The sequence below is a fragment of the Protopterus annectens genome, chromosome 11.part0 (genome assembly GCF_019279795.1).
Source record: "Protopterus annectens isolate FY-2018-M chromosome 11.part0, PAN1.0, whole genome shotgun sequence".
In the NCBI taxonomy this organism is placed as follows: Eukaryota; Metazoa; Chordata; order Ceratodontiformes; family Protopteridae; genus Protopterus; species Protopterus annectens.
In genome coordinates, this window is record NC_056745.1 from 709,377,427 (window position 1) to 709,403,861 (window position 26,435).

Consider the following 26,435-nt stretch of genomic DNA (forward strand, 5'->3'; position numbering starts at 1 on the left):
CCAAGAGTTCTTCCATGTCTCTTTTCATGTAGTCCAGGGAGGTACGTATCAAGTCATTCACTCCAGCATGGACAATAACAGAATCATATTTGTACTTGTTGTGGAGTGACTTGAGTGCATGCGTTATGTGGTGGATCCTGGCACCCGACAGGCAGCTGACTGTAATTTATTCCTTGCTCAGCCTGGTGAGTGGAACATCAGTGTGCCAGACTACATAGAGTCACCTATGACTAAAGTGTTGGGTACGTTGTCTTGCCTTAGAGGCTGTTGTTGGGTGGCACAATGGTGTTGTGAGCTATGTGTCACTTTGGTTGTGACTGGTGTTTGTTTGTGTTTCAGCTTCGGAGGTCCTTGTTGCTTGGGCAGGTTAATGTTAAAGGCCTCCGCATATGTGGGTTTAGTGTTGCTATGTGTGGGTGTTGATGGTGTGGGCTTTGAAGGGCTATGAGTTGCTTGAGGTGTAATGCAGGTGTTAACTATCTCCTCTTGACTGTCTAACACAATCTTGGCCAGAGAGAGCTATGCTTCCAGTTTGGCTATGTAAGTGCATCTCTCGCAGGTTGTAGTGTTGGGTGGTAGGAGGAGTGGATTGTCTGTGTACATGAGGCAGTTGCCGCATTGCCCCAGTATGCCCAGATTCCCCAAGTGGACAGGAGAAATCACCGGAAACTGACCCTTGGACATGCCTGTTTAGGTGCTGTTTTGTAAAGTTTAAGAGCTGTTTTCCCTTACTTTGCAAGGTACTTTGCAATTATAGGCTGTTTAGTGCCTATGATTAATTTCTCCATATTGACAAGGAGAGCTGAGTGTTTGTATCAGTTTCAGGCTTCCTAGTGCTTTCCAGCAGGTTCTAGAGCAAGTGCTAGTCACAGGGGTTCAGATTTTAGTGCTACTACTGAGAAACCAGCTAGTTCTAAGGGAAAATTTGAAGAGCAGACTTTCTGGCACCTGGAATACTTTAACTGTAGCCTCGCAGTGCTGCACGATGCAAAAAATGTGCAAACACACACGTTTTTAAGCCAGAAAGTTGAAAGGGATAGAAATTAGCCCAAAAAGGCTAATAAAAATTACAATTTCAGAGCTGAAAATCACTCCTCTAATGTTAGATAGGCAGTACATTGCTCACCACTCCCACTGGTAAGCATTAGGACTTCCCTCTACCACAGCAAGGTCTGGATAGCTCTGAACACAGAAAATAAAGTCCTGAGACAAGCAAAGCCTGGGATATGGACTGGCTAGAAAAGGTGGGAAACGAGCAAACAAGATAGTATTTCTTTTTTTTGTTGTTGTTGAAACAGGCTAAACAATGCAATAACACAGTAAATAAACACAGAAAAGGCTAACACACGAGTGTGTATTCCTAAACAGTAAATGCAATTAAAACTCTACAAAATTAGCAATTTAAAACTTTTTAAATGAAGCAAGGCAAGTGCACAACTGAAAAACGATTTAAGAGGCAGTAATACAGCAGAATAAGTAGCTAGTCTGCATATACAGAGAAGTCTATATATACAGAAAAGCAGCTAAAACACACAATTCAGATGCAGTGCAACCTAGAGCACTTGAGTTGTAGCAATATTAAGGCAATTACAGTTATAATAACTGCTCTAAAATATACTCTATATTTCCAAAATGTTTGAGAAGCACAGTCAGAACACAAGGAGATTCAGGCATTTTATTTTTCTTTGAAAGGGAAAAAGGAGAAACAGAAGGCCTTATCAAATGTTCTTTCTGTATTAGGTAGAATGAGCTAATGACACTAGACTGGGAGGAGTGTCCCAGATCAGATTTACAGTAGTGGCGGGCAACTGCAAAGCCACCAAGTATAACAGCAAGGCACCAACAGAAAGGGAGGGTGGGGACAATACTAAAGCTATTAGCCTACAGACAGTAAGCACTACAGAAAGCCACAAAATGAGAGTTTTTAAACAGATAAAGGAGCAATGAGACTCTGCAGAATGCTTTTAACCGCAAACAAATCCGTTACCCGTGCAGATTAGTTAATAGCAGTAAAATACACTAAAAACTATGCAGCAGGCAATAAAAAGTGCTATATATAAATTGTTAGAAACAATAATCAGTATAAATAATCCAAAAAAAAAACCAGGATACTTGTATATCTCAGCTCGGAGTTGTAGTCAACACCTCTCCTCCACTCTGCTCAGTGTGTATAGACAGAAATCCTCTCAAAGTTAGGGCTTAAATACCAGAAGATACAACCTTAGACAATTTTTTTTTTTTTTTTTTTTTTTACAAAAACACAAAAGAACCAGCTCCCCACTAGTCAAGGAGCTTGTTTCATTTTTTCATTTACTAGAGAGGCAAAATGGTTGTAAGTAAAAGATCTCCCACACCACAATATTTTGAATATTTTATTACCATACCTCAAAATCCAAAACTAAAACCACTGTTAAAAAGAAATGTTACTTTAAAATAATCACTAGAGCAAGGGAATTCTGATAAGTCTGATCAGAAGAAAAACAAGGAAGAAGATATACCTGAATAACAATCTCTGTCCTGGTTCTTTCCTGATGATGTTTAATTTGTAGTAATGACGTAGTGCTCGGGACATCTTTTCATAGGTCATATTTGTTCGATTCTAATTGGAAGCCAGTAAATAAAAGGTACATATTAATGCATTACAAACTTACTACCTGAAACAAAGCATTTTAAAGGCACAAAAATACTAGAGTACATCTGCTTTTCTTCTAGACATTTATTGATTCTTTTCATATGAAAGTGCTTATAATCTTGAACGGTGTAGTACTTATAGTTTGTTTTTTTCATCCTGAGAGGCAACAAAGGATTTTCATATCATATGTACAATCAGTCTAAACAAATCCCACAAGAAGAGTTTATTCAGTGAGAAAAAAGTCCTGAATGATGATAAACCCATCAGAAGATGTTGACATCTTTGAAAAAACAGTCAAAAAGAAAAGTGTTAACATTGTTTAGTAAGTATATGTTAAGTTAACGCCATGACTTCTGCCCCTTATTATGTATCACAAAAACATTTTTGTGATAAACATAATGTTTACACATTAATCTGCCAGTATAACTCACTCTGACATATCTTCTGCCTTTTGTTCAAGAAGATTAGAGGTGTTTGAGCAACATCAGTTACCTGAGTTCAACAACAGATGTGTGCCACTGGAAATAGACTGTCTCTTTAATGAACTTCCTTCTTGGGGACAGGTCTGGGAAAAACAAACATATGGATCCTTAAGGAGTTAGAAGATGACGTGTGCCAACCAGAGAGAACAGAGTACATGGAGGGGGATTCTGCTTAGTTCATTCTCATTAAGACATACTAATCTCCTGCCATCACAAGATCTGATCTTTGTTCCCAGTTTCTGGCAGTTAGCACAAAGGATTTTCTGGCAGTTAGTACAGAGGACTGTCTGGAAGTTAGCACAAAGGATTAAGGTTATCAGCTGTTTCCTGTAATCCATGGTTCGATTCCCTCAGTCTTCATCTGCCTACTGTGTGACTCCAAGCAATTCACTTATCCAGATAATACTCCAGGGCTGAATCTGAAAAAGTCCATCTGGATCAGTGCCCTACCCTGCTTAATAAATGTAAACAAACAAATAAATAGATGAATAAAAGATACAAAAGGTACTTAATACTTAAGGGGCTATACTCCCTGAAGGAGGAAGTCTCCAAGGACTGCCCAGTTGTTTAGAGACCTACAAGACATTGCCCAGCGGTTTAGAGACCTACAAGACATTGCATAAGCAGAGGACATATAAGTGACATGTGACTATGAACAGGCTTTGTGTGATGGCTGAGCCACATATAAGCAGGGCATGAGTTCTCAAGAGAAGGCAAATACAGCAAAATAAAACTGCAATTTCATCTTATGTATGACTTTATAGTCTACCAAAATGAACCAAAAAAATATACAGGTGTTACGTTACAAAAATGAAAATACAACAAGAGAAAATAGAGTCAATGAATCCTCAAAGTACAACTGTCTTGCAAATATCCTTAAGTATCATGATAATGGAGAAAAAACATACAGAACTTGTGACAAAGTAACTCTGTTTTATGTTCTTATGATTCATATTTTAAAGTTCCACCTAAAAACTTTTGTTCAACAAGATCTTGAGATAAAATCCTCCTAATATGCACAACTCCTGTCTTCACTGCTTATTGATGCCATAGTAACTGGCTAAGAAAACTAAATTCTCTTGATGTCTCTCTCAACTACTCTTATTTGTTTTACCTTTACTACTTCTCTCCAAATCTTTATCACTAGCTTAGTTATACATTTTATTCATACATACAATGGCCTGCTTGCTCTTGGGCAGATGTATCAAACAGGTAGTGGTTTGTCACATGACTTCAACCTGTCTCCTATTTATGACGTGCTTTTTTCTTGATGTTTCTGCTGCATTATCATTCTTTATTGTTAATATTCTGTTAAATGTTCAAATGCAAGCAGTAGTATTAAATCTATAGTTAAGATGTCTACCCAACAGGCACTTCATGCTATTTATACTACTGATTTACACCACCTTTGCTACTTGCTGCCCTTATACATATGGTGCTGACTCATATTCCACTTATCCAGTGGCAGCTGGCTGACCCAGATCGTCAAATGGGGCCATAGGCAGGGTAATGAAAAAGGGACCCCCCCAGCAGCCATTCCAGTGTCACATTACTTGTCGGTCTCTCCCCAAGTACTATAAACACTGTTCAAACCTGTCAGTGTGCAAACCACTATCTTCTTTACTTGTACAATGATTACAGACATTTGCACTTAATTTAAAACTTTTATTTCAAATTTAATAGCACAAACACTGATGGCCATTTGATACACAAAACAGTATCGCATTGAAAACAGAATTAGCATAGTAAACTTCTCTGCCCTTGAAACTCTCAATCATTGAAAATGCATCTGGCTATTAGTAGATTAAGTACTTTAGGCCCTGGGCTGCTTTAAATCCATGGGCTCCCTATACACAATTTTAGGATTCTGCATAAAATGTACAAATGAATAATGACAAAATCTATTTCAGAACACTTCAACCATAAAGGTTCACTCAGATTGCTGTCTTTATAATCCACTAATATCTGCCAATATTCACAGTCAAAATGTGCAATCTCTGCAGAAGTAAACGCCATCTGAATAATTCCTCATTAAAGACAACTATTACTAATTTAGAGGTTGCTGCTGGTAAACAATTTTACATTTCATTGCTTTATCTAAAAATGTAGTGCCCGTCTCTGGAACATAAATCACCATTAAAAAAAATTAGTGTGCTGGTGTTACTACCATATTTCCTGAACTAGATCAGCTACGCAATAGGGAAAGGCTGGCAAATGACAACACTAAATCTGCAACTGGTCATGCTGTAGTCAGGGCTCTACCCCACTGTAACCAACAATTTACATATAAGTAATGTGCATTACTGATATGCAAACTGCTTTACTGGAGTTAGAACAGATAATAAAAAAAGTGCTAAATGTGTGGAGGACAGACAATTTTCCTGATTTTACAGGGTGGTTCCAATGAGGCTGGCTGGGTCAGAGAAAATTCAGAAAAACTGCTTTGTCAAATTATTAATCTAAAGAAAAAGTAATATGTGCACCTCTTTCTTAAAGTTTCTTTCCCTACTCATCTCAGAATATCACTAGCTGTAGCACGCCATGTTAACTTCATATTGAAATGTTATAATAACAAACAAATAAATAAAAGTTCTCATTTTTATTGCCAACTGAAAATTTCATATGCATGTGTACCCGTAGGCCTAAACACAGGTGTAAAGTCACTGACACAAACACACACAAGAACAAAGTAAAAATCATCTGCTGCTAGATTCACTTTCGGCTGGCTAGTGAAGTTCCTTTGCAGCCTGCTATTTAAGGTGGAGGAAGCACTATTAAACGAATGCTCCCATGCTCAAACTTTCAGCTGTTCTAAATCTTTTGGCTGGCTGCCCTCTGTAAGCCGTGTTGGAGGAGGTGCTGTTACTGAAACCTCCCATGTGTTCCAGATGTCCATTTCTGTGGTTATTTCATATGTCCTGATGTTCTGGGGCATAACTTTTTTTCTTTTCCTTAAAGAGAATTTTTTTACATAGCTTTTACTTTTTTTCTTAAAGAGGACCTTTTTTAATTTTTTTAAAGGCAGGATGGGCCTCCCATCCAGCAGCATACCCTTGTCAGCTGCCTAGTTTGCCTTGTGCTGGATATGGCTCTGGCAGCTGGTAGCTTTAAAAAAGGGGACTGCAGGAAAAAATGAATGTGATGACTACATTAATTCAGAGTAAGGACTATTTAACCATGATCAATCAGTTGCAGGGGTCAGAAAGCAAACGAATGGGCGGAGCTATTTTACATCAGATTAAGGACTTACAAATTGTGGTTAAAATCATCTGGGATTGGTCATGTTCATCTGTGGACTTCCTCAGTACTCATTAGAAATACTTCACTGACTGTATATACTTGAGATGTTCAATTTAATAAATAAAAATTAAGTCATGATAATCTATTTCAGCTTGCTTTACACTCAAACACACACCAGCTCTGAAAATGAGTGCTTAGGTGGGATTAAACAATACCTTATGGTTCCACTTTCATCCACAGACTTCCTCAGTACTCTTTACTACTTTACAGCCATTTTACTGAAAATACCTCAGATCCTTCAGAAAAATGCATGGTAACACAAATTCTGTTACTCTAGCAACTTTCTAAGATTATAACAGTATTTAAAATTTTTCACACCATTATCTTTGGCTTTGTCCAGATTTCTTACTTTATAAGGTTGAGAGGTGTGATCCTTGTAACTGCTAGTACTACAGATATGTGCTTTGGTCCTGTTTTGCTTTTATTTTTGTTTTTCTTTCTCTTTCTAAATGCAATTAGGTACCCTGGAGTTTAGCGATCAGAAAAAGGAAAGTGACAGAAGGTTACTTTTGTTTCTTGTTCATGCTTCAGGGTATTGTAATAGGCTGCCTTGAAGCCACAAATGTCTGCTGCTCATTCCAATTGGCTGCTTAAGCTCAAGGTCATTTTCTGATTGGCCTAATTTCTCTTTTTGTTAATTGGCTATAATTGTGCTTTGGGAGCCAAACTGAAAATGGAAAGTGGAGAAACCACTGTTGGAAGTACAGCAGTGGAACACTGCTTCACTTCAATGTTAAATGCAGAACTTTCTGCTCAATGAGGTGCGCTTGAATGTTAAGAGTGGAACACTGCTTCACTTCAATGTTAAATGCAGAACTTTCTGCTCAATGAGGTGCGCTTGAATGTTAAGAGTGTGAAAGACTGCTTGCTGCTTCATCTTGTACAGCAGTGGTCTCCAACCTTTTTTGCACCATGGACCGATTATATGTAAGACAATTTGCCAAAGATGGGCCCATCCCATGTGCATAATAAGCAAGCAATAATGCCAGACAGGGTGTGTGTTAATGTGTAATTAATGCCTGCCCAGGGGTGTTATGAGGCCAGACACTGCAGGCAGAGGGTCTTTACGCCCCTGGAAGGTCATTAATTTCACATTAACACACACACTGGAGGGACATTATTGTGCTTAGGCTGCAGTGATTTTACCCAAAATATTTTAAGGAAATTGTGTTATGAGTAACATTAATAACTCCATTCAAGCAATAATAGAATAAATGTACCAAGAAACTGCAAAGTTGGCAGTCTATCCACTGTTCAACTGGCACACATGCAGCATAATTAACAACTTACAATGAATGACTTATGAAAACAAAGTTAAGTTTAATCCCCTACCTTTCACACACAAACTGCTACATGACACCCAGTGTTTAGCCTTACACATACTTTTGTGATTGCATTCCTCTGTTAGAAACCTAAGATCAGGAAACAAGAACGTCCTTCACATTAGCAAAATTAAAACTACATTTAAAGATAAGACACCTCATTACTTCCTATTGTCAGAGTGGAACAAAATGACTAGAGATCAGACAACTTAATAGTAACACATCTTACAAAACAACTCTGTAAATTCCTTGTATGAAATACCTTGTCATGTAACATATGTGATCACACCAGATATTCCACTCTGAAAAAAGTGGCCTTCATTTCCTTTACTTGCATTTCAACTTCTGACAGGCTACTTTAAATCCTTCATATCTACTACTTTTGTATAATTATTATTAGCAATCTTGTGTATGTACCTAATTTTGTCTGTGCTGGAGCTTTTCTCCCCAGGACTCCATTGAAAACGGGTTCTTTTGGCCCAATGGACTATCCTGGTAAACCAACTGCAAATAAATAAATAAATAAATAAATAAATATCTATGACTCCTCTCTTCCTCCTCCTCCTCCTTCTCACACATCTGCTACACCTAATCTCTACATAACTTAACTTCCAATAGTCCCCTGGCATTCATAAAATTCCTTTTCACTCTTAAATCTACCACACTTTTATACTTTCCTCACTTCCAGTTGTCTTTCCATCCATCACTCCTCTCTACTTATTTTCTCCTAATTACACTCAATTATATTCCTCTTTAACAATGCTGTTTTTGTGACTATTTCCTTTGTTGTTTCATAATGCATAATGTTTCTTTTCTTAGCTTGTTTTTTCGATTTTATGTACAAGTATAAATGTTTGTGTGCATATGTGTGTGAGTACATACTGATCTATAATACTATTGTTTTTGATGTTCTCAAGGTACACAATTTATTTTCTAAGCATTGTCACTGTTCCATATGCTGCTAACCGGGGTCCCCTCTGAAAATGAGCACCACAGGGTTAACCTGGCCAACAATATATCAATTAGTCCATAAGTGACAGTCTGCAATTTAAAGATTGTGACTGTACCTTTCTTTCCAATATAGAATGTCAAAATAATTGGATTGTGTGCGTGAACTGAACATATATAAAACAAAAACGCACAGAACTTTAGTGATGGACCTTGATCAATTTTGTATTTGATGATATATTCTGTGTCTTAAACATCCCCATCATACAATGGAATGCAGACTCTACACTTCCATCAACATGTATTTTATTTTTTTGTATTGCATTCCAGAGTTCTGGCTGTAAACTGCAAGCTGTTGCACTTACCCATGGGACATGCTACATTATCCACAGTGCTGGTTACAACAGCTACATTCACTGTTTTGGCGGGCTTGCATGGCCATCAAATCTTTCCCCTCTGTAATTATGAAGTACTGCTTACATTACAATGCTCAATGGCTCAGTCCTCTCCTAGAGGTTTCTGGGACTTGCTGTTCTTTTCTTATAGAAGTCTCCCACAAAGTTCTAAAGCCATCCAGTTTTAAAAATGTCTCCCACAAGGTCCTAAAGCCCTCCAGATTTACAAACCTCTTTCTGATTTTTTATTTACAACTTTAATGTATTTTTCCGGACATGAATTCCAGACAGTTGGCAACCTTAACACACACACACACACACACACACACACACACACACACACACACACACACACACACACACACACACACACACAAACACACACACAAACACACACACAGTCTCTTCTGCTTTTGTGCACGCATTCACTCACACACGCAAACCGAAACACACACACATGCACGCACACACACAAACACACTTTTTTCAGTTTCATTTACTTTTATTTTACACTCCGTAAACAGCAATAGCGCTGCTTAGCAAATGCAAAATAATGGCTTGATTGATCTCACTGTTCACTCTATCATACACACATACACAGTCTCTTCTGCAATCATACACACATACATTCTGCTTTCATGCAGGCATTTACTCATACACACAGAAACATAAACACACTCATACACATACATACACACGCATACACTTTTTTTCTGAACAGTTGGGTGCCCAACATAAAAAGTTTTTTTATTCTTTCTAAGCAGCCTAGTACCAACTGATCCATGGCCTGGTGGTTGGTGACTGCTGTAGTAGGGCAAACTGCCACCACTGAAACATAATTTCTACCCCCAAAAATGTCAGGAGGATCTGTAGTAGGGTGCAATGGGCTTATTCTCACAGAGGGTGTACACATAAATACTAGACTGTTTAAATATAGCCAAGCTGAGTGAGTTAACATTTTTGTTACAGAAAATGGAACACACTGTGCAGGTACAGACTTCTAAGTCCTAAGACAGGAAAGTCGACCTTTTAAGGGGGGAAAAAAAAGTTTGTAAAAACAATTTTGAGAGGGCTGCATTATAACAATCCAGCACCACAGGCTGCCCCTGCAATAGTCATATTATGTTTGCATATTTTTTAATAATAATCTACAATTTATATGCATTATGTTAGGTTTGTGTTTAAGTTCCACTACATTTTAATTTCACCTTTTTTTTTTTTTTTTTTTTTGCATGCACCTTAAACACTCATGATTTTGCACAGCCTTATGCCCCAGGTTGGGGCTGTAAATGGTGTATGGACCAATCTACCTTCCCAGTTAACAAATCAAACAAATAAAATAAATGAGCCAAAAAGGTAATTTAATTTAAAACACATTGTGTTTTATTGATTTTTTCTCATAAAAGACTTAAAATCATCCTGCAGTTCTACCCCACCAGTGAAATATGCATTGCCATTATTAAACAGTGGTTCTGCTATTCACTTATGAGATAGGGACTTGCCCCTCAATTTATCACATATAAAATAATTAATTTGAAGAATCAATTTTGGAATATGTAAACTATGGCCAAATGTTTTGTCCCATCAGGGAAACATCCCACATGGAAAATAAAACAGCCCAGAAATTGTTTTCCTTACAGCAATATTCTTTTAGGATGTACATGCAGCTCTCCAGCTCAGTCCAACCTAATTACATTTCTAAAAGGATAGTCTATCATCCCATGAGAAATATCAATGTAATAAATACTTGAGGTTTTGCAGTGCTTCCACCCCTTACTTTAGCAATATATATATTTTTTTACTACAGCTTGGGTTGTTTATAAGTTCTTAAGACAAAATACAGAATCTGGCTTTCCTGTTTCTAGTCCTTATTTAACACTAACATCCACTCTTTATCCATATTTGCATCCACCCCCATCAGTCTGCTTAGATGTGGGGCTCTGAGTTAGATGACTGTTGACTAGCAAGTATTTCTCCACAATCACATTTTCAGCTACAGGCTTCAACATTTTCCGCTAAGAACATCAGGACCTTCACATTATAAGTTTACTAATTTACATCCAATAAACAACTAACTTCACCAAAACACTAACACACTTCTCCTGCATCATACTGGCTTCTTGGTCACTCTCCGATATTTCAAATACTGACTCACAAAAGGCAGATAAGGAATTATGACAGCAGCAACTAGTAGCAACATTAGCATTAAAAATCACTTTTTACTACTTTCCAACTCTTTAAGCCTTGACCCTGAACTTCAGAAATACTCAAAGAAATATTTTCATACTGACAAGCTGGTGGTGGTGGGCACTTTCTCTAGCGCAGAGTTTTGAGATGACACACTACAAATCTGGTACTTGAACAATGCCACTTTTAATAAACTACACCGATTAATTAATGTTTAATCTAAGTTCCTCTTCTTTACCAATTAATGTAGCACTCATACTGCTTTGCAGTAAAAATCCAAAGTCAACACTCATCTTTACTCTTTCCCCATTTTGTAACTCAAGAGTGTTTGAAGATTTATTACAATAAAATTTCAGTCTAGGATGCCTTTCTTTCAGCAACTCAGTTGCATTACTTTTATAGGAATATCATACATGTATTATTTAATGTATACATTTGTTAACCAGGTAGATGTGCTGATGCAAATAGCCTTTTTCAGACATCATCTGGGCCAAGAAAAATAAAGTAACAAGTTACATATGTTGAGATACAAGAAAAAGAGATCACAACAGTTATATGTTACAATATGCAGATATACTAAAAGAAACAGTAACACAAAAAGGAGATAACATATATCAGAAAGTGAGCTACATTTACTGTACACTAGTAAATGGACTAACCAGCTAAGTACTACACATTAAAGGTAGTACACAATATTTACACAGCATTGCCTACAATTTTCTTTCTGTACTAAAGGTTCAGAAGGTTGTCAGTTATAATGATGCAACTATAAAGCAAAATATATGTTCATAGTTAGGTACTAGGCTATCAGCCCAAGGGCCTAAGTAAGCCTAACCAACGAGATTCCCTGGCTTACGCCACCCAAGAAAGTTATTTTCCTGTGCCCTTGTCGAGCAGAGCCACAGGAGTGATCCCCGGGGTGTATTTCCTATTTCCCATCCACTCATCAAGACTTTTCTTGAAGAGTGCTAATGAGGAACTTTGCTTGACATAGATGGGTAGCTTGTTCCAGAGTATGGGAAGTCTCTGGGAAAGGATCTATCCCTCCAGCATGTCCTGTTTATTGTGGTGACAAGGTTTAGGTCCCTAGAGCATGTAGCTTGGAGGGATTGGGATTTCTTTAGGTGTAGCATGTCCAATAGCTCTGGGTTTGAGATAACTTTATATGTTAGGCAGAGATCACCTCGGAATAGGCGATATGCTACGGAGTAAAGCTGGAGTTTTTTGAGACCGTCAGTGTAGATCATCTGTTTTAGGCCAGTAATCCTCTTTGTGAGGTACTTCTGTGGCCTTTCCAGCTGATGCAGATGTCTTGTGAGGTACATTCCAAAAGGGGCATTGTACTCTATAAGGGGTCCAATGAGTGTCTTGTAGAGGGGAACAATGACCTCTTTTTTTCCTGGAAGAGAACCCTTTTGTGATGAGGTGTACCATGTAGAAGGACTTCCTGACTACTATGGCGATGTGATTATCAAAGGAGAGACTACTGTCCACCTGGGTCCCAAGGTCTCATCATACATTTGGCGTTAAGTAGACTTCCACCTATGTGGTAGTTCATGGGTACAAAGTTTTTACCAAGGGGGATGACAATGCACTTTCTGGCATTGAGCTTGAGGCCATGGCTCTAACACCAGGCACCTGTCTCAGTGAGGCCCTTCTGTAGGATGTCCACATCACTTGGGGACTCGACTATGGCTTCTAGTTTGCAGTCACCTGCAAACTTCGTTAGCCAAAGGCCTTCTGTGTTAGCCTGTACTTCAGAGAAGTAGATACCAAACAGTAGAGGTCCCAGGACTGAACCCTGTGGTACTCCACTTGTCACTGGTTTGAAGTCAGATTTGGAGTCTGCAACTTTTACAGCGTCAGTGAGCCAGTTTGAAACCCATCTTGTGACATAGGGATTTATACCTAGTTTAGTTACAATTCCAGAATGGGGGATGGTGTTGAAAGCCTTGGCGAGGTCAAGATAGGTTTAGGTCAAGATAAGATACTGAGAGATTAAACCAAGAACAAAGAACCCACACCAGTACAGTAAGTCTCAAGATGCAGGAAACAATTACTTTAGTTAGTTAAAACTGAAAATAAAGATCTGGTTAAGTGCTTTCATCTTGCAACACTGTTCATAAATACTTCATGAGATCCTATTCTAAAGTGTTGTAAAATGAAAGTGCTTTACAGGCATCAGAAAAGCATTAGGTATATATATATGTATATATATATATATATATATATATATATATATATATATATGTATATATATATATATATATATATATATATATATATATATTAACTTTAACTTAGTTTCTGACAACATACTGCATTCTACACCAATATCAAACAAATATAAAATGTTTGCCTCTAACCACAAATCATCATTATTGCTGTCTATAGTTTGGAATGCATTCACATTCTGCTACTGAAATGAAAGAAATGTTACAGGATTAGTATAAACTGGCTGTCTATCTACACATCTTATTTCAATCTGCATTCACACTTTGTAATATAATGTAACAATGATATGAAGCAGCCACAATGATGACGTGAAGCAGGCATACTATAACAAGTTAAACTATGCAATATCCATATCAAGAGATACTGTGAAACAAGCTCACTAACTGCTGCTAAAAGAAAACCACAGTAAGTGACACCATGCGGCAACAGCACTAAATGATACTACTGGCTAAGCATATCAAATACATTTTCAAGAAGAAAAACGTATCAACTGATTCAGTGTTATAACCATATTATATGATGTAATGAGGCAAACGTACTAAGTCATGCTAAAGGTAGCTATATCAAGCGACTATATAAGGCAATCATATCAAATGCAGCTATGAAACAATCATAGCAAGTGATGCTATGAGACAATGATCCTATTAGCTAGCCATACAAATGATATTACAGATAACCAGTGACAATGGAGAACACTGGACCTTTTGTAAGTTGCAATTAAGAATGCCCATGCCAGTACCACTTACATCACTGAAATGCTGGTATAACATATCTGTGAAGCTTTTCTTTCCTTCTTTTTAATAAATTAAAGTAAAATTAATTAAATATAAAAAAGATAGAGACAGTATAATTTACAATCAGTTTGTACTGCAATAATGTCTTTCTAGAAAAATAAATGCAGTTTTAACATCTTTGTGACATGAACACTATATGTTTTGTGTGCTTTTGCAGTTACTGGTTGACTGTGATCCTCAATGGTTTATCAGAAAATCAAAAAAAAAAAAAAAAAAAAAAAAAAAGTATGAGGGACACAGCAAAATATGAGGGGAATGATTTCATGTCATTTTTTTTATTTACTTTCCTTATAATAGCACATTACATTTATAAGAAACTAAAATAATATTGTTACCCAAATGTGATGTGCTTTAAAAAGAAGAGTACTGGTTGCATAATTTATACAACAATTTTTACAGTGTTACAAAAATGTCAGACTCCTACTTCACTTCAGTATAAATCTAAAATATACATTATACCGATAAGGTTTAAAATGCTAGGCCAGTAGAGCACATTTGTCAAACTGCACTACTGCAGTAACATTCTAAGCAGCACACAAACACACCACTGTGGCCTGGTGTTCTCTATTACTGAAGAATAACAATACCAATTACTCCCTGGGACAACGATGCCAAGTGATGCTTTGGGATAATCATACAAGTGACATCATGGGTAAACATACCAAGTGATGCTGTGGAATAACTATGTCAAATGAAGTTGTGGGAAAACCATGGTATGGGACCAAGTGATGTGTGAAAACCATACAAGTGATAGTATGGGATAACTATAGCAAGAGATGACATATGAAAACCATACGTGTGATGGTACTGGATAACTATACCAATGATACTGTGGGAAAACCATACGGGTGATGGCATGGGATAACTATGCTAAGGGAAAATCACACAGGTTATAGTATGAGATAACTACACCAACTGATGCTGTGGAAAACATATAGGTGATGGCATGAAATAACTATACCAAGTGGTGCTGTGTGAACATCCTATAGCTGACGGTGCAGGACAACTATACCAAGTGATGCTATGGATAAACCATGTAGGTGATGATATGGGATAACTACAGCAAGTGATGCTGTAGGATAACCATGCCAAGGAAAGCTATGGGTAAACCATACAAGTGAAGGTATGGGTTAACTATAGCAAGTGAAGCTGTGGGGAAAACTATAGCAGGTGATGGTATGAGATAACTACACCAAATGATGCTGTGGGAAAAGCCATACAGGTGATAGTATGGGATAACTGAACTTTCATCAAAAAGAGACTAAGAAAAATTGCCCTGAGCAGTCCTGAACAGAAACACTTGGTGAAGAAAGTGCCCAGGGAGATATTATGGGGTTATGAGAGCAGACCGATATTTCTTTTCAAAGATGAGAGGGAGGATCCTCCATGCACAGCACAAGTGATCTGTTTGATATATTTAAAAAGTGAATATAAATGGCTGTATATAAATCTTTGACCAACAGACATAGTGACAGTCACCTCACTGCCACTCAGTCTACGTAACTGTTGGGTTCATATTCAAAACAAGAGACCCTATTTTCTTTTCATACTTCTGATTCCAGTGTCTACACAGGTGGCTTTCTCTGCATGTGTATTTGTGTGTGTGCATGTGAGATTTGACCTTAATCAGCATGCTATGGGTTTCCTAGCTGAAAGGATAAACCTCTTATGAGGAAAAATGCAACACTAATTTGTCCATTGGCTCTTGTTAGTCTACTGGCAATGACAGTATGAAATGCTGGAGGTCCTGGATCTGAACCCCAAAGTTGAGCTAGTAGGTTCATAGGTAAGTACTAGGCTAGCTGCCATTGTGGGCCATTTTAAGCCTAGTCAATTTCCTTTTCTGTGCTTGAAATATCTCATTGGTTATATATTGGCGATACCTATCCCATGCTCGATAATTATACACTTCCCCTAATGAGAGTGATTAGAGATTTTCTTAGTTTATTGCTAATGAGAATAATTGGGATCATAGCATAAATAACTTAAAAGGGACACCCCATAGATGGGACAAAGCATTTAGGAACTGCCTTGTCTGTTGGTAATACAGGGGGCAATCCAGGGGTAAATTTTCGGTTTTCCATCCATAGATCTAAGCTGAACTTGAATATGGATAAGGTTGAACTTTGTTTTATGTAGGTGGGGAGTGTGCTTCACAGCAGCAGTATCCTTTGCGAGATGCACATGTCCCTCCAAACCATTCTGTTGATGTTGCAGAGGAGGTTTATATCCCTAGAGTGAGCATTTCTGATGCAGTCTGACTTGCTGAAGTGCAGTAAACCTATCAGTAACAGCTTGGAGGATGCCTTGTATGCCAGACACAGATCACCTCTAAGAATTCTGTAGGAAATCGAGTATAGTGACAGGGCTTTGAGTTGGTCCATATAGGACTTGTTGTTTACATCTTGTATCCTTTTAGTAATGTATCTCTGTGGGTGTTCCAGTTGCTGCATGTGTCTGGACAGATGTATGCCAAAGGGAGCATATATTCAATGACTGGTCTAATGAGGGCCGAGTAAAGGGGGCAATGATGTCCCCATATCTAGACACAATCTCCTTTTTTATAAGCTGAACAACATAGAAGGACTTTCTTACAACAGACACATGTTGGTCAAAAGTTAGGTCAATGTCCACATAAGTTCCCAAATTCAAAATTGGATCAATGTTTAGGGGCGTAGTTTCAATGTAGTAGTTCCCTGGGGGTAGATGACTTCCAAAAGGATACAATAATGCATTTTTTGGAATTTAGTTTCAGTCCATGATTTTGGAACCAGTTATTTATTTGGGACAAACCTTTCTGCAGGATGTCTTAATTCATTTGGGGAATCAATGATCGCTCCTATCTTGTAGTCATCTGCAAAGCTAATAAGCCCAGAGCCCTTTGGGTGTTGGCTTTTACTTTAGACAAGTAGATATCAAACAGGAGAGGTCCCAGTACAGAACCCTGGGGTACTCCACTGGCGACATATCTCTATGTGGATGTAACTTCCCCTATTTTGATTATCTGCATCCTGTGAGTGAATTGTTAATCTAGCTGGTGACACAGGGGTTTATTCAAAGTTTATTTAGCATTTCTACTATGCCTGAGTGGGCTATGCCTGAGTGGGGAACTGTGTCAAAAGCTTTGGCAAGGTTGAGGTATGTAGTGTGCACCGTTTTGCCTTCATCCATTACTTTGGTCTCCTTTTAAAAAAAAAAAACATCCACCAAGTAAGAGTAAGCATGACCTACCCTTGATGAATCCAAACTGAGACAGGTCCAGTGTTTGGAGGTTCCCTATGTTCTCACTGATTAATTCTATGACAAGTCTTTCCATGGCTTTGCATGTCAGGTTGGTCAGACTTATGGGTCTGTAATTGCCTGGATCTGTGGAAGGTCCTCCCTTATGTGGGGGAATGACTGTAGCTGTTCTAATTTCACTTGGTACAAAACTCGTATGGAGGCTGGGACTGAAAAGTGTTGCTAGGGATGTGGCTAAATCATGCTTCCTGATATTTAAGATGCATCTAGGGATATTATAAGGACCCATCGAGTCAGTATTTTTAGCTTCTGATAGCATTTTTAGGACTTGGTCTTGTATGACAGCTGGAGGGGAGACAGTTTCAGGTATATATCCTGAGGGACAGACAGGGGTGACAGTGGGAAAACCAAAGGAGATGTTTTTTCTGTCTATATTAGAGATAAATTCACCTCCTATTTAGTCAGACTGGACAACTCCATGGAGTTACTGCAAGTGCAGGTTATGGTGGATAATACCCCCATTCAAGTCACAACTAGTTATAGATCCTCCTCCATAGGTGACAACACCCACAAAGCCTAGTTGATCAAACTGGAGACAATCCAAATTTTTCCGAACACACTGGTTATGGGGGATTTCAATTATCTCATCATCAACTGGGAACCATACGCTAGCCCCCACTCGCTAATGCAGAAGTTTCTTGACCTTGTTAATTCAAATGCCCTGGAACAAACTGTTCATACCCCGACAAGAGGAACAAACACACTAGATTTGGTCTTCACTAACATGTCAAACAGATGCACTGTCTCAACTGTTGGACACTCATTAGTTAAATCTGACCACAAAACAGTCACCTTTGAGCTGGCACTAACACTAGAACTCACAAAGGGTGAAATCAGACTAAACAACTTCACCAAGGCAAACTTTACCCTCCTAAATGAAGGTATAAATGCATTCCTACTCCAAGGTGGAAGTGGTAACTACGCAAAGCTTACACTAAAGCCCTGCACAATCACTTGCATAAATGTATAAACTCAGCTGTACCAGAAAGAATCAAAGCTAGAGCCCCAAGTAAAAACAAACTGCCATGGTGAACATCCAGCATCAACAAACTTTACAATAAATGCAAAAAATTGCCATTCAAGAAAACAAAGGCAAGGCCCCTACAATGGAAAAGCAGTCTCCTCAGCCTCAACAGGCAAATAACACTATTCAAATCCTCTAAGGGCTCCTTTGAAAGACACTTAGCAAGTACAACCAAGGATAACCATAAGGCCTTTTACAGCTATGTATGTAGCCTAAAAGGTAGGACCCAAGCATGTGCAGAACTAGTGACCAATGGTATCACACACACTGACCCCTCAAAGATAACAAACCTTCTAGTGGATAGGTATGGTGAAAATTTCACTCCCTTATCCCCCTCCTAACGTAACCACAACTCCACCCCCACCCTACATATCTGAAGAGCAGGTCCTCAAAGTCTTGTCCAAGGCAAAAAACACAGCCTATACGGGACCAGACAACATCCCAGGCAGTTTTTTAAACAGACTAAAATATGAATTAGCATCACCATTATGTACCCTTTTCAATCACAGCCTAATTGCAGGCTTTGTTCCTGTGGAATGGAGAACAGCAGCAGTTATTCCCCTCCACAAAGGTGGCCTAGCAACAGATCCTGGGAATTACAGAGCCATAAGCAGACTCATCTGTAAGGCCATGGAACATATCATTATGGGCCGCATAAATAAAGAGGTAGGTAACATCCAAACCCTGGATCCTACCCAATTCGGCTTCATCAAGGGCAGATCTTGCCTGTTAAATCTAGGGGACTTTCTTTGAAAATGTGACCAGGGTCATTGATGAGGGCAGATCTGTGCACACAGCATACCTTGACTTGGCAAAAGCTTTTGACACAATCCCACATTCAGGCATTACCGATAAACTGAGCAAACTGAATGTAAACCCCTTCATTGTAAGATGGGTTGCCAACTGGCTCACAAACCGGACACACTATCAAAGTTGGTGACTCCACATCAACCAGCATACCTGTTACCAGCAGGGTGCCACAGGGGGTCAGTGCTGGGCCCCCTACTGTTTGCTATATACTTCTCAGAAGTTCAGGTCAAAACTAAGGAGTTGTGGCTGACCAAGTTTGCAGACGACTGCAAACTACATGCAATCACTGAATCCCCATATGATGTCAGTATACTCACGCAGACCAGTGACTGGTGTATTAGTCATGGTCTCAAACTGAATGCAAAGAAATGTATCATCATTCCCTTCAGCACAAACAATGTCCCTTCACACTATGAAATCAATACAAGTACCCACAAAGTGGTTAGGGACCTAGGATCACAAGTCGACAGCGACCTTAACTTCAACCACCATATGTCTACTGGAGTAAAGAAAGCTTTCTATGCAGGACACTTGCAGGACACTTGATTAGTAAAGGCATTGCCTCAACAGCAAAAGAGGTTATAACCCCTTTACACTTGGCACTAATCCAACCAATAATTGAGTATAACACCTGACTCGGCATGTACCATACAAAACACCTGCAGCAACTGGACAAACCTCAAAGCTTTCTAACAAAGAAGATCAAGGGACTCCAGCATGTGCTTTACACAGACTGCCTAAAGTCCCTGTCACTATTCTCTGTATTGTACAAACTTCTTAGCGGAGACTTATGCCTGGCCTACAAAGCAATTCATGACCCAAACCTAATGAACTTGCTGCATATCAGTAAATCAAAATGGACTAGGGCTACCCATTCCAGGGACCTAAATATAGCCTGTGAACTGAATAGGACATGCTGCAGAGATAGATGTATCCCCAGCGACTGTCGCGCCTTTGGAACAGGCTACCAATTCATGTGAAACAGAGCACCTCTATGACACTGTTGCGGAAACCAGGATGAGTGGAATGGTGCACCATAAATTCTTACTGGGGATAGCACCCACAACCCTCATGGACATGGGCAGTCAACACTAAATGCAATCTTTGGTATTGACTAGCATTTTTATGGTATTACCTTGGGATGAAATGACTAGGTTTAAAATGACCTCCAGGTTGATAGCCCAGTAATCTCCTAAGATCTTATGATCCTTGCAGAGGGGGTAAAGTTAGACCTAAATTTATCAGCCAGTAGGTTTGCTATATCTTCAGCCTCAGTGCAGGTAACATCATTCGCAATAAAGCACAGCGCATTGCTGCACTGTCCTTTTGAGGTTACGAACATAACTAAAACATGTATTGTGACTGTCTTTGGCCTGGGTAGCTATTTTAGCCTTAAACTTGGCTTTGGTGAATTTTATTAAGCTGATATTTTCCTTTCATGCTTTTAATTCTAATAGTGCCCACACAGAAGCCTAGTGTGTGTGTGTGTGTGTGTGTGTGTGTGTGTGTGTGTGTGTGTGTGTGTGTGTGCATGTGTAACCAGCATACACAACTGTGATGTTTGATTTTTTCATTCATTCAGTTACAGGTATAATATACAGTTTAAGAAAATGTCACATTTAAATAAATATCTTTTATGTTTCTTCTTAATGGATTACAAGACCAAATGCCGAAACAAAACTTTAAAAAGATACTATCACTTACATGCTGTAGTTGTTCTCAAACTGCAAATAAAACACTTGAGTAATTAAAAAGAAATAGAAGTATAACTTTAACAGAAGAAAAGGATTACCTTATGGTTTCCCCACAGACGAGCCAGCCCATTAGGATCCACTATTCGAAAAACCTTTGATTCCTTGTCTTCCCATCGGATGTAGTTTTCATATCGAATATCAGACAGTAGCTGATAGACATAATCCCAGAGCAGCCTGCAGTCTGAAAATGGAATAGCACACACAATCTCATCTGTAGCACTACTACATACACCAGTAATGTTTTTCACCACTGTCTTAAACAACTTCCACTGCAAATTGGTAATTTAGCTTCAAATACTAGAAGGCAGCATATACCCTTTATTCACATATGTAGTGTGATAAAAGGAAACACAGGGCAGTAAACAAAAATTCTTAGGATGATTTTTGACTTAAGTGATGCAATAGCACAAAAACAGATTTTATTTTTTTAACTATCCTTGACATGAATCATTTAGCATTAAAATATATAAATGTGCTGCTCAAAAAGTGGAAGTGGATTTATGAAATTATTCCCTTTGTTAAAGACTTAAATATCACAGGCAGGAGTCTTCATCTCAGAAGTAGGGTTGGGCACTGCCTAAACTTCTACAGTGGTGAAACCACTAGTGTGCTTGTGTGCGTACAGGTAAGCATATTCTGCAGAAGACAAGAACGCTACAAGTATGTACCCCAACACCAGTCTGACATGCTGAAAGGGTGGGGGGAAAATAAGGAACTATTTACTAGTATTTAAACAGGTGTAGCAATTCTGAACCAGAACGTCTGCCATCATTAACTACATATAAATGCCTTGAGTCTGACCTAAGGAAAGCTTTGGTCACCTGACATATACCTTAAACACTAGCATGGCACTATTGTCTTCAAGATGCACTAACTAGTCCTTTCTTTTCAATAATATGTAACCTTTTTCCCTGAATAAAGACTTTCATAAAGGACTGCTATGGTCAGATACTTAAAAAGTGCACACTTTTTTTTTGTTTCATCTTTATCATCTTTGCAATACTAATATCCCAGCATGACTCTAAAATGTATCTAGTACCTGTGCATTCATGATAAAGATGCTGTCAAAACCACGGCTGCAAGCTAACACAAACAGCAAGCCTGTCTCTCTAAACCAGTAATATTTTCATTGTTTGACGAAGTAAATATCTGTCTTATTCTTATGCATCAAATGGGATAGAAAGCAGTGGGATGACCTTAGGCAAAAGTCTGCAGTGTAATTAGAAATAAGCAGTTGGAGCCATGAGAAAAATGGCCAAAAAGGTAATATGAGAGCTCTTGGAAACATAATAAGATGTACACTGAGAAGTTTAAAAACACAGAAATTAAACAAAATAAGAAAGCTAAACCATGTTTTAGCTATCTATGACAACAAAGAGATCATTTTGCAGGTAGGAAAATATACTTGGGTGTAAGGCAACTATATGCCTAGTACAGCTACCCTTTAACTACTATGGACAGGATTCATAAAGAATGCTCAACAGCTACGCATTAGGTTGTACCAACTTGCTTAGCTTGTAGCTACGTCCAGAAGGTGATTCAGTAACAGGTAGCATCTCATGAATGATTAATTAGGAAGTTAGACCCTCAGCTCTAACATGGTTGCACCCTATCCAAGAATCTACTGTCTCCAGCAAACTGATGTATTAGCGATATTAGGCTGGACTGTCACCCACTGGTCAGCATACAGCCAGGAATGAAAGCATTACTTCATGTAATGTTAACATTCACTTTACCCACACATGGTAATAATAGCATCAGCCAGGGGGGGTCGATGTCAGTGTACTATGTGCACAATAATGTAGAGTTCCGTTACAAATCTAAATGTGCAGCAACTTACTGCTGCCTGTAATGTGAATAGTATGTCATGTCACTGGGAAGTGGAAGGAGTTGAAAGTCAGCAGCTTGTCTTCAGTACGAAGTTCCTTACTTAGACTGCCCAGTAATTTTCTGCATAATTACGGACAGCTAACACCTACTGCTAAGTGAAAACATTTAGTATGCTATCCTTGTCCCTGCCACTTTAGTATACCACCCTAGCTTTTGCCACTAAGCACTTCTGTACTTCTACACTGTTTGAACTGCCCATTTCCTGCTACACAGCTGCTTCCTGTATGTTTACATGAAACATTAACATTAACATGGCTTGGAAAAAGATGGCAAGCCCTGCAGCCCTATGTAAGCAACTTTCCCCCTGCATCTCCTTACTTGGTATAATCTGCTCCAAGGTTGCAATATCTCAGAACAGGCATACCACTCAAACTTGTAGTGCAAGAAATCTGGACAAAGCCTGACAAAATGAGGGGACAAAGGCCCAAAAATTGTGACATGTTTTAAATATTGCTCTTATAAACTTAGAAAGTTGCTAGAGTAATAGGGTTTGTTTTAATATACATTTTTCGGAAGGATATGAAGTCTGAAACTCAAATGTATGTCATTATTTAGTGACTTAAGCCCTCAGATCATCCCAGTGATTGCTAGAAAAGCATACATTTTATGAGGAACAGACCAAAATATAAGACAAAAATCTGGACATTCTGTGAAAATCTGGATAGTTGAGAGGTATGAGAACAGGTGATGTATATTCAATGAAATTGGCTGTCAAATGATTGGGTCTTAACAGACTGTCTAGTCACCAACTGTGTACAACAACTTCTTATTCTAGACATTGTATAGGATATGAACATTCCACTTTTGTTTTACTCTGTGTGTGTCAGTTACATTCAGATTACTGTTGCAGCCCCCGATACCCACTTTAAAGATAAAAAAATGTGCGTGTGTGTGTGTGTATGAATTGAGGAATGGTTAAAGTGATCAAAACCGCCAGCTATCGACATCTGTTTTACCAATGCATTCTGGTCAACAAAACAGATGGTCAACAGGTGTTTAATATTGACAACCCCAGGTTTGGGGAATATACCCCTTCCCAGGATTGTGCAATCTCAGAGTTAGTATATAATTAGTAGGCACCATTTTTTTGTATTTGTTTACATGGCTCTGAAGGTATTCCTTGATGAACGTCTAGTGGCATGTTGATATTTGCATTGTTGACCTTTTGATGTTGACATTAGTGACACTGACATTTGGGTGTTTCAATTATTTTTGGCACACATCGAGGAGGAATCAGAGGAGAGGCGGATTTCGTGGAAGGGGGCAGGGGATTGAGAATTGGTTACCAACATATGAGGAAGTGAACGATTTTATTAATAATGATTCTTACATTCAAGTGGACATTAATAATGAAGTTGAAATTAACAAACCAATTATTGTACTAAATGAAGAACAAGACTTAAAGGTGTATCATTTTTCTGGTACATATATTGATAAAGAGAAGGTTAATTTATTAAGTAAGGGTTTATCTTTTGTACCAACAAAAAGTTCTAATGTAGCAACAACTTTAATAGATTTAAAATATTTTTAAGGAAATTAAATTTTAAAATACTTTTTGGTGATAGAGAAAGCAATAAGAAATTTTATATTAATAGCACATATAATCCCCCACTTCATCCGGTTTTGGTTTTATTTGAGAAATTATGTGAATTGGATAGCAGACATTCACTGTGTAAAAAAAATATGAGGTCTAATGACAACTTGATGAAGCAAGAGAGGCAAGCTTTAGCATATCTGGGACAGCAAAAAAATAGAATCATGAAACCAGATAAGGGAGTTGAACTCATTATTATGGATGTATGCGATTACAACAAAAGATTAAATGCCATACTTAAAACTGATACATATGAAGAGGTAACAAGAAATCAGTTAAATACTGCCTATAGAAAGGTAAATGGTTAACAGAGGACATGTTCTTAGAAAATAGGCTTGATCTAGAGTTATTTAACTATTTGAACATGATATCACCCACTATACCAATGATATTTGGAACCCCTATAATACATAAAGATATTTGTAACCCTCCATTTCGACCGATTGTTGATGGCTGTAATTCTATAACCTATGTTTGTGCAAAATATTTACACAGCAAACTTAAGGGATACATAGAAAAAGAGACACCAATTTGTAAAGACTCATGGCATTTTCTACAACTAGTAAACCAGATGCAATATTGGGAAGAGCTGCTGTTTCTTACTGTGGATGCAAAAGATTTGTTTTCTGTTATACCACAGCAGGAAGTGGTTCAGCGGATTGAGGAATATTTATTGAATCAAGGGGTCCCACAACCAGAAGTCAACTTGTATGTTGACCTATTTGATATAGTTTAATCTAATAACTATATATTTTTATGGTAAATACTATCTACAAAAAAAACAGGAGTGGCAATGGGATCACCATGTGGCACAATTTTTGCTAATATGGTCATGGCATCTTGGGAAACGCAACATATTATTACTAACATTGAGTATGCTGGATGCATAAGCATGTATGTACTTTACCTAGATGCCATTTTTATTGCGTGGAAGGGTTGCTTACTAGTATTGGAACATTTTGTAAATTTCGTTAGTGGTACGACCAACTTTTTGAAATTTACTTACGAGGTTGATACGGATTAAATTAATTATTTGGATGTGAATTTGAGAAAGGATAGGACGAATAATACATTTATATCTAGAATACATAGAAAAACAACATATTCCAATTCCTTTCTACATTATCAAAGTGCACACCCTAAGTACAATAGAAAAGGGATAGTAAAGGGTCAGTTTGTTCGAGCTGCCACAATGATTAGTTTGGATACTGATTTTGAAGATGAATGTCAGAAGTTAATACAAATATTTTTCGGAAGAGGTTATCCTCTTAAGTTGTGCATATAAAAGACAGAATGGGCATTTTGTACCCATTCTGAGTGATGGAAACAACAACATCTGTATTGAACGAAGTAAGAATAAGTATAATCATTCAACAGCCCTTATTACAACATTTACCACAGATTATTACAGTATTAGAACCATATTATTAAAGAACTGGGTGGTAATAGATGAAGACAGGCTAGTTAAAGAAAAATAAAAAAAACGGGTTTAAAATGGTAGCAAGGAAAGGTATTAATCTTAAGAATATGACTCAAATTACTAACAGACAAGGTAATAACAGGCAATGTGGCATGAAAAAATGTGGAATGTGCAATTTTTGCTATCATATGTATGTAGGAGAATTTTTTGAAATAAGGGGGGGTAAAGTATAAAATAAATGGCCGGTTTAACTGTACTACAAAAAAGGTTGTTTATTTAGCCATGTGTAAGCACTGTTCCGCCTATTATGTGGGCAAAACGGAAAGAACATTCAGAGAAAGGGTATAC

At 38.0% G+C, this 26,435-nt stretch overlaps 1 protein-coding gene across 1 annotated transcript in view; it reads right to left on the reverse strand.

Annotated features, from left to right (window-relative positions):
- Window positions 1-26,435, reverse strand: part of ETV6 (ETS variant transcription factor 6) — a 1,357,390-nt gene that overhangs the window by 83,136 nt on the left and 1,247,819 nt on the right. Inside the window, exons 6-7 of the mRNA XM_044088174.1 lie at window positions 21,222-21,364; window positions 2,499-2,599 (exon numbers count right to left, since the gene is read on the reverse strand). Coding sequence (XP_043944109.1) covers window positions 2,499-2,599; window positions 21,222-21,364 — 244 coding nt within the window. The remainder of the gene's footprint in view (window positions 1-2,498; window positions 2,600-21,221; window positions 21,365-26,435) is intronic.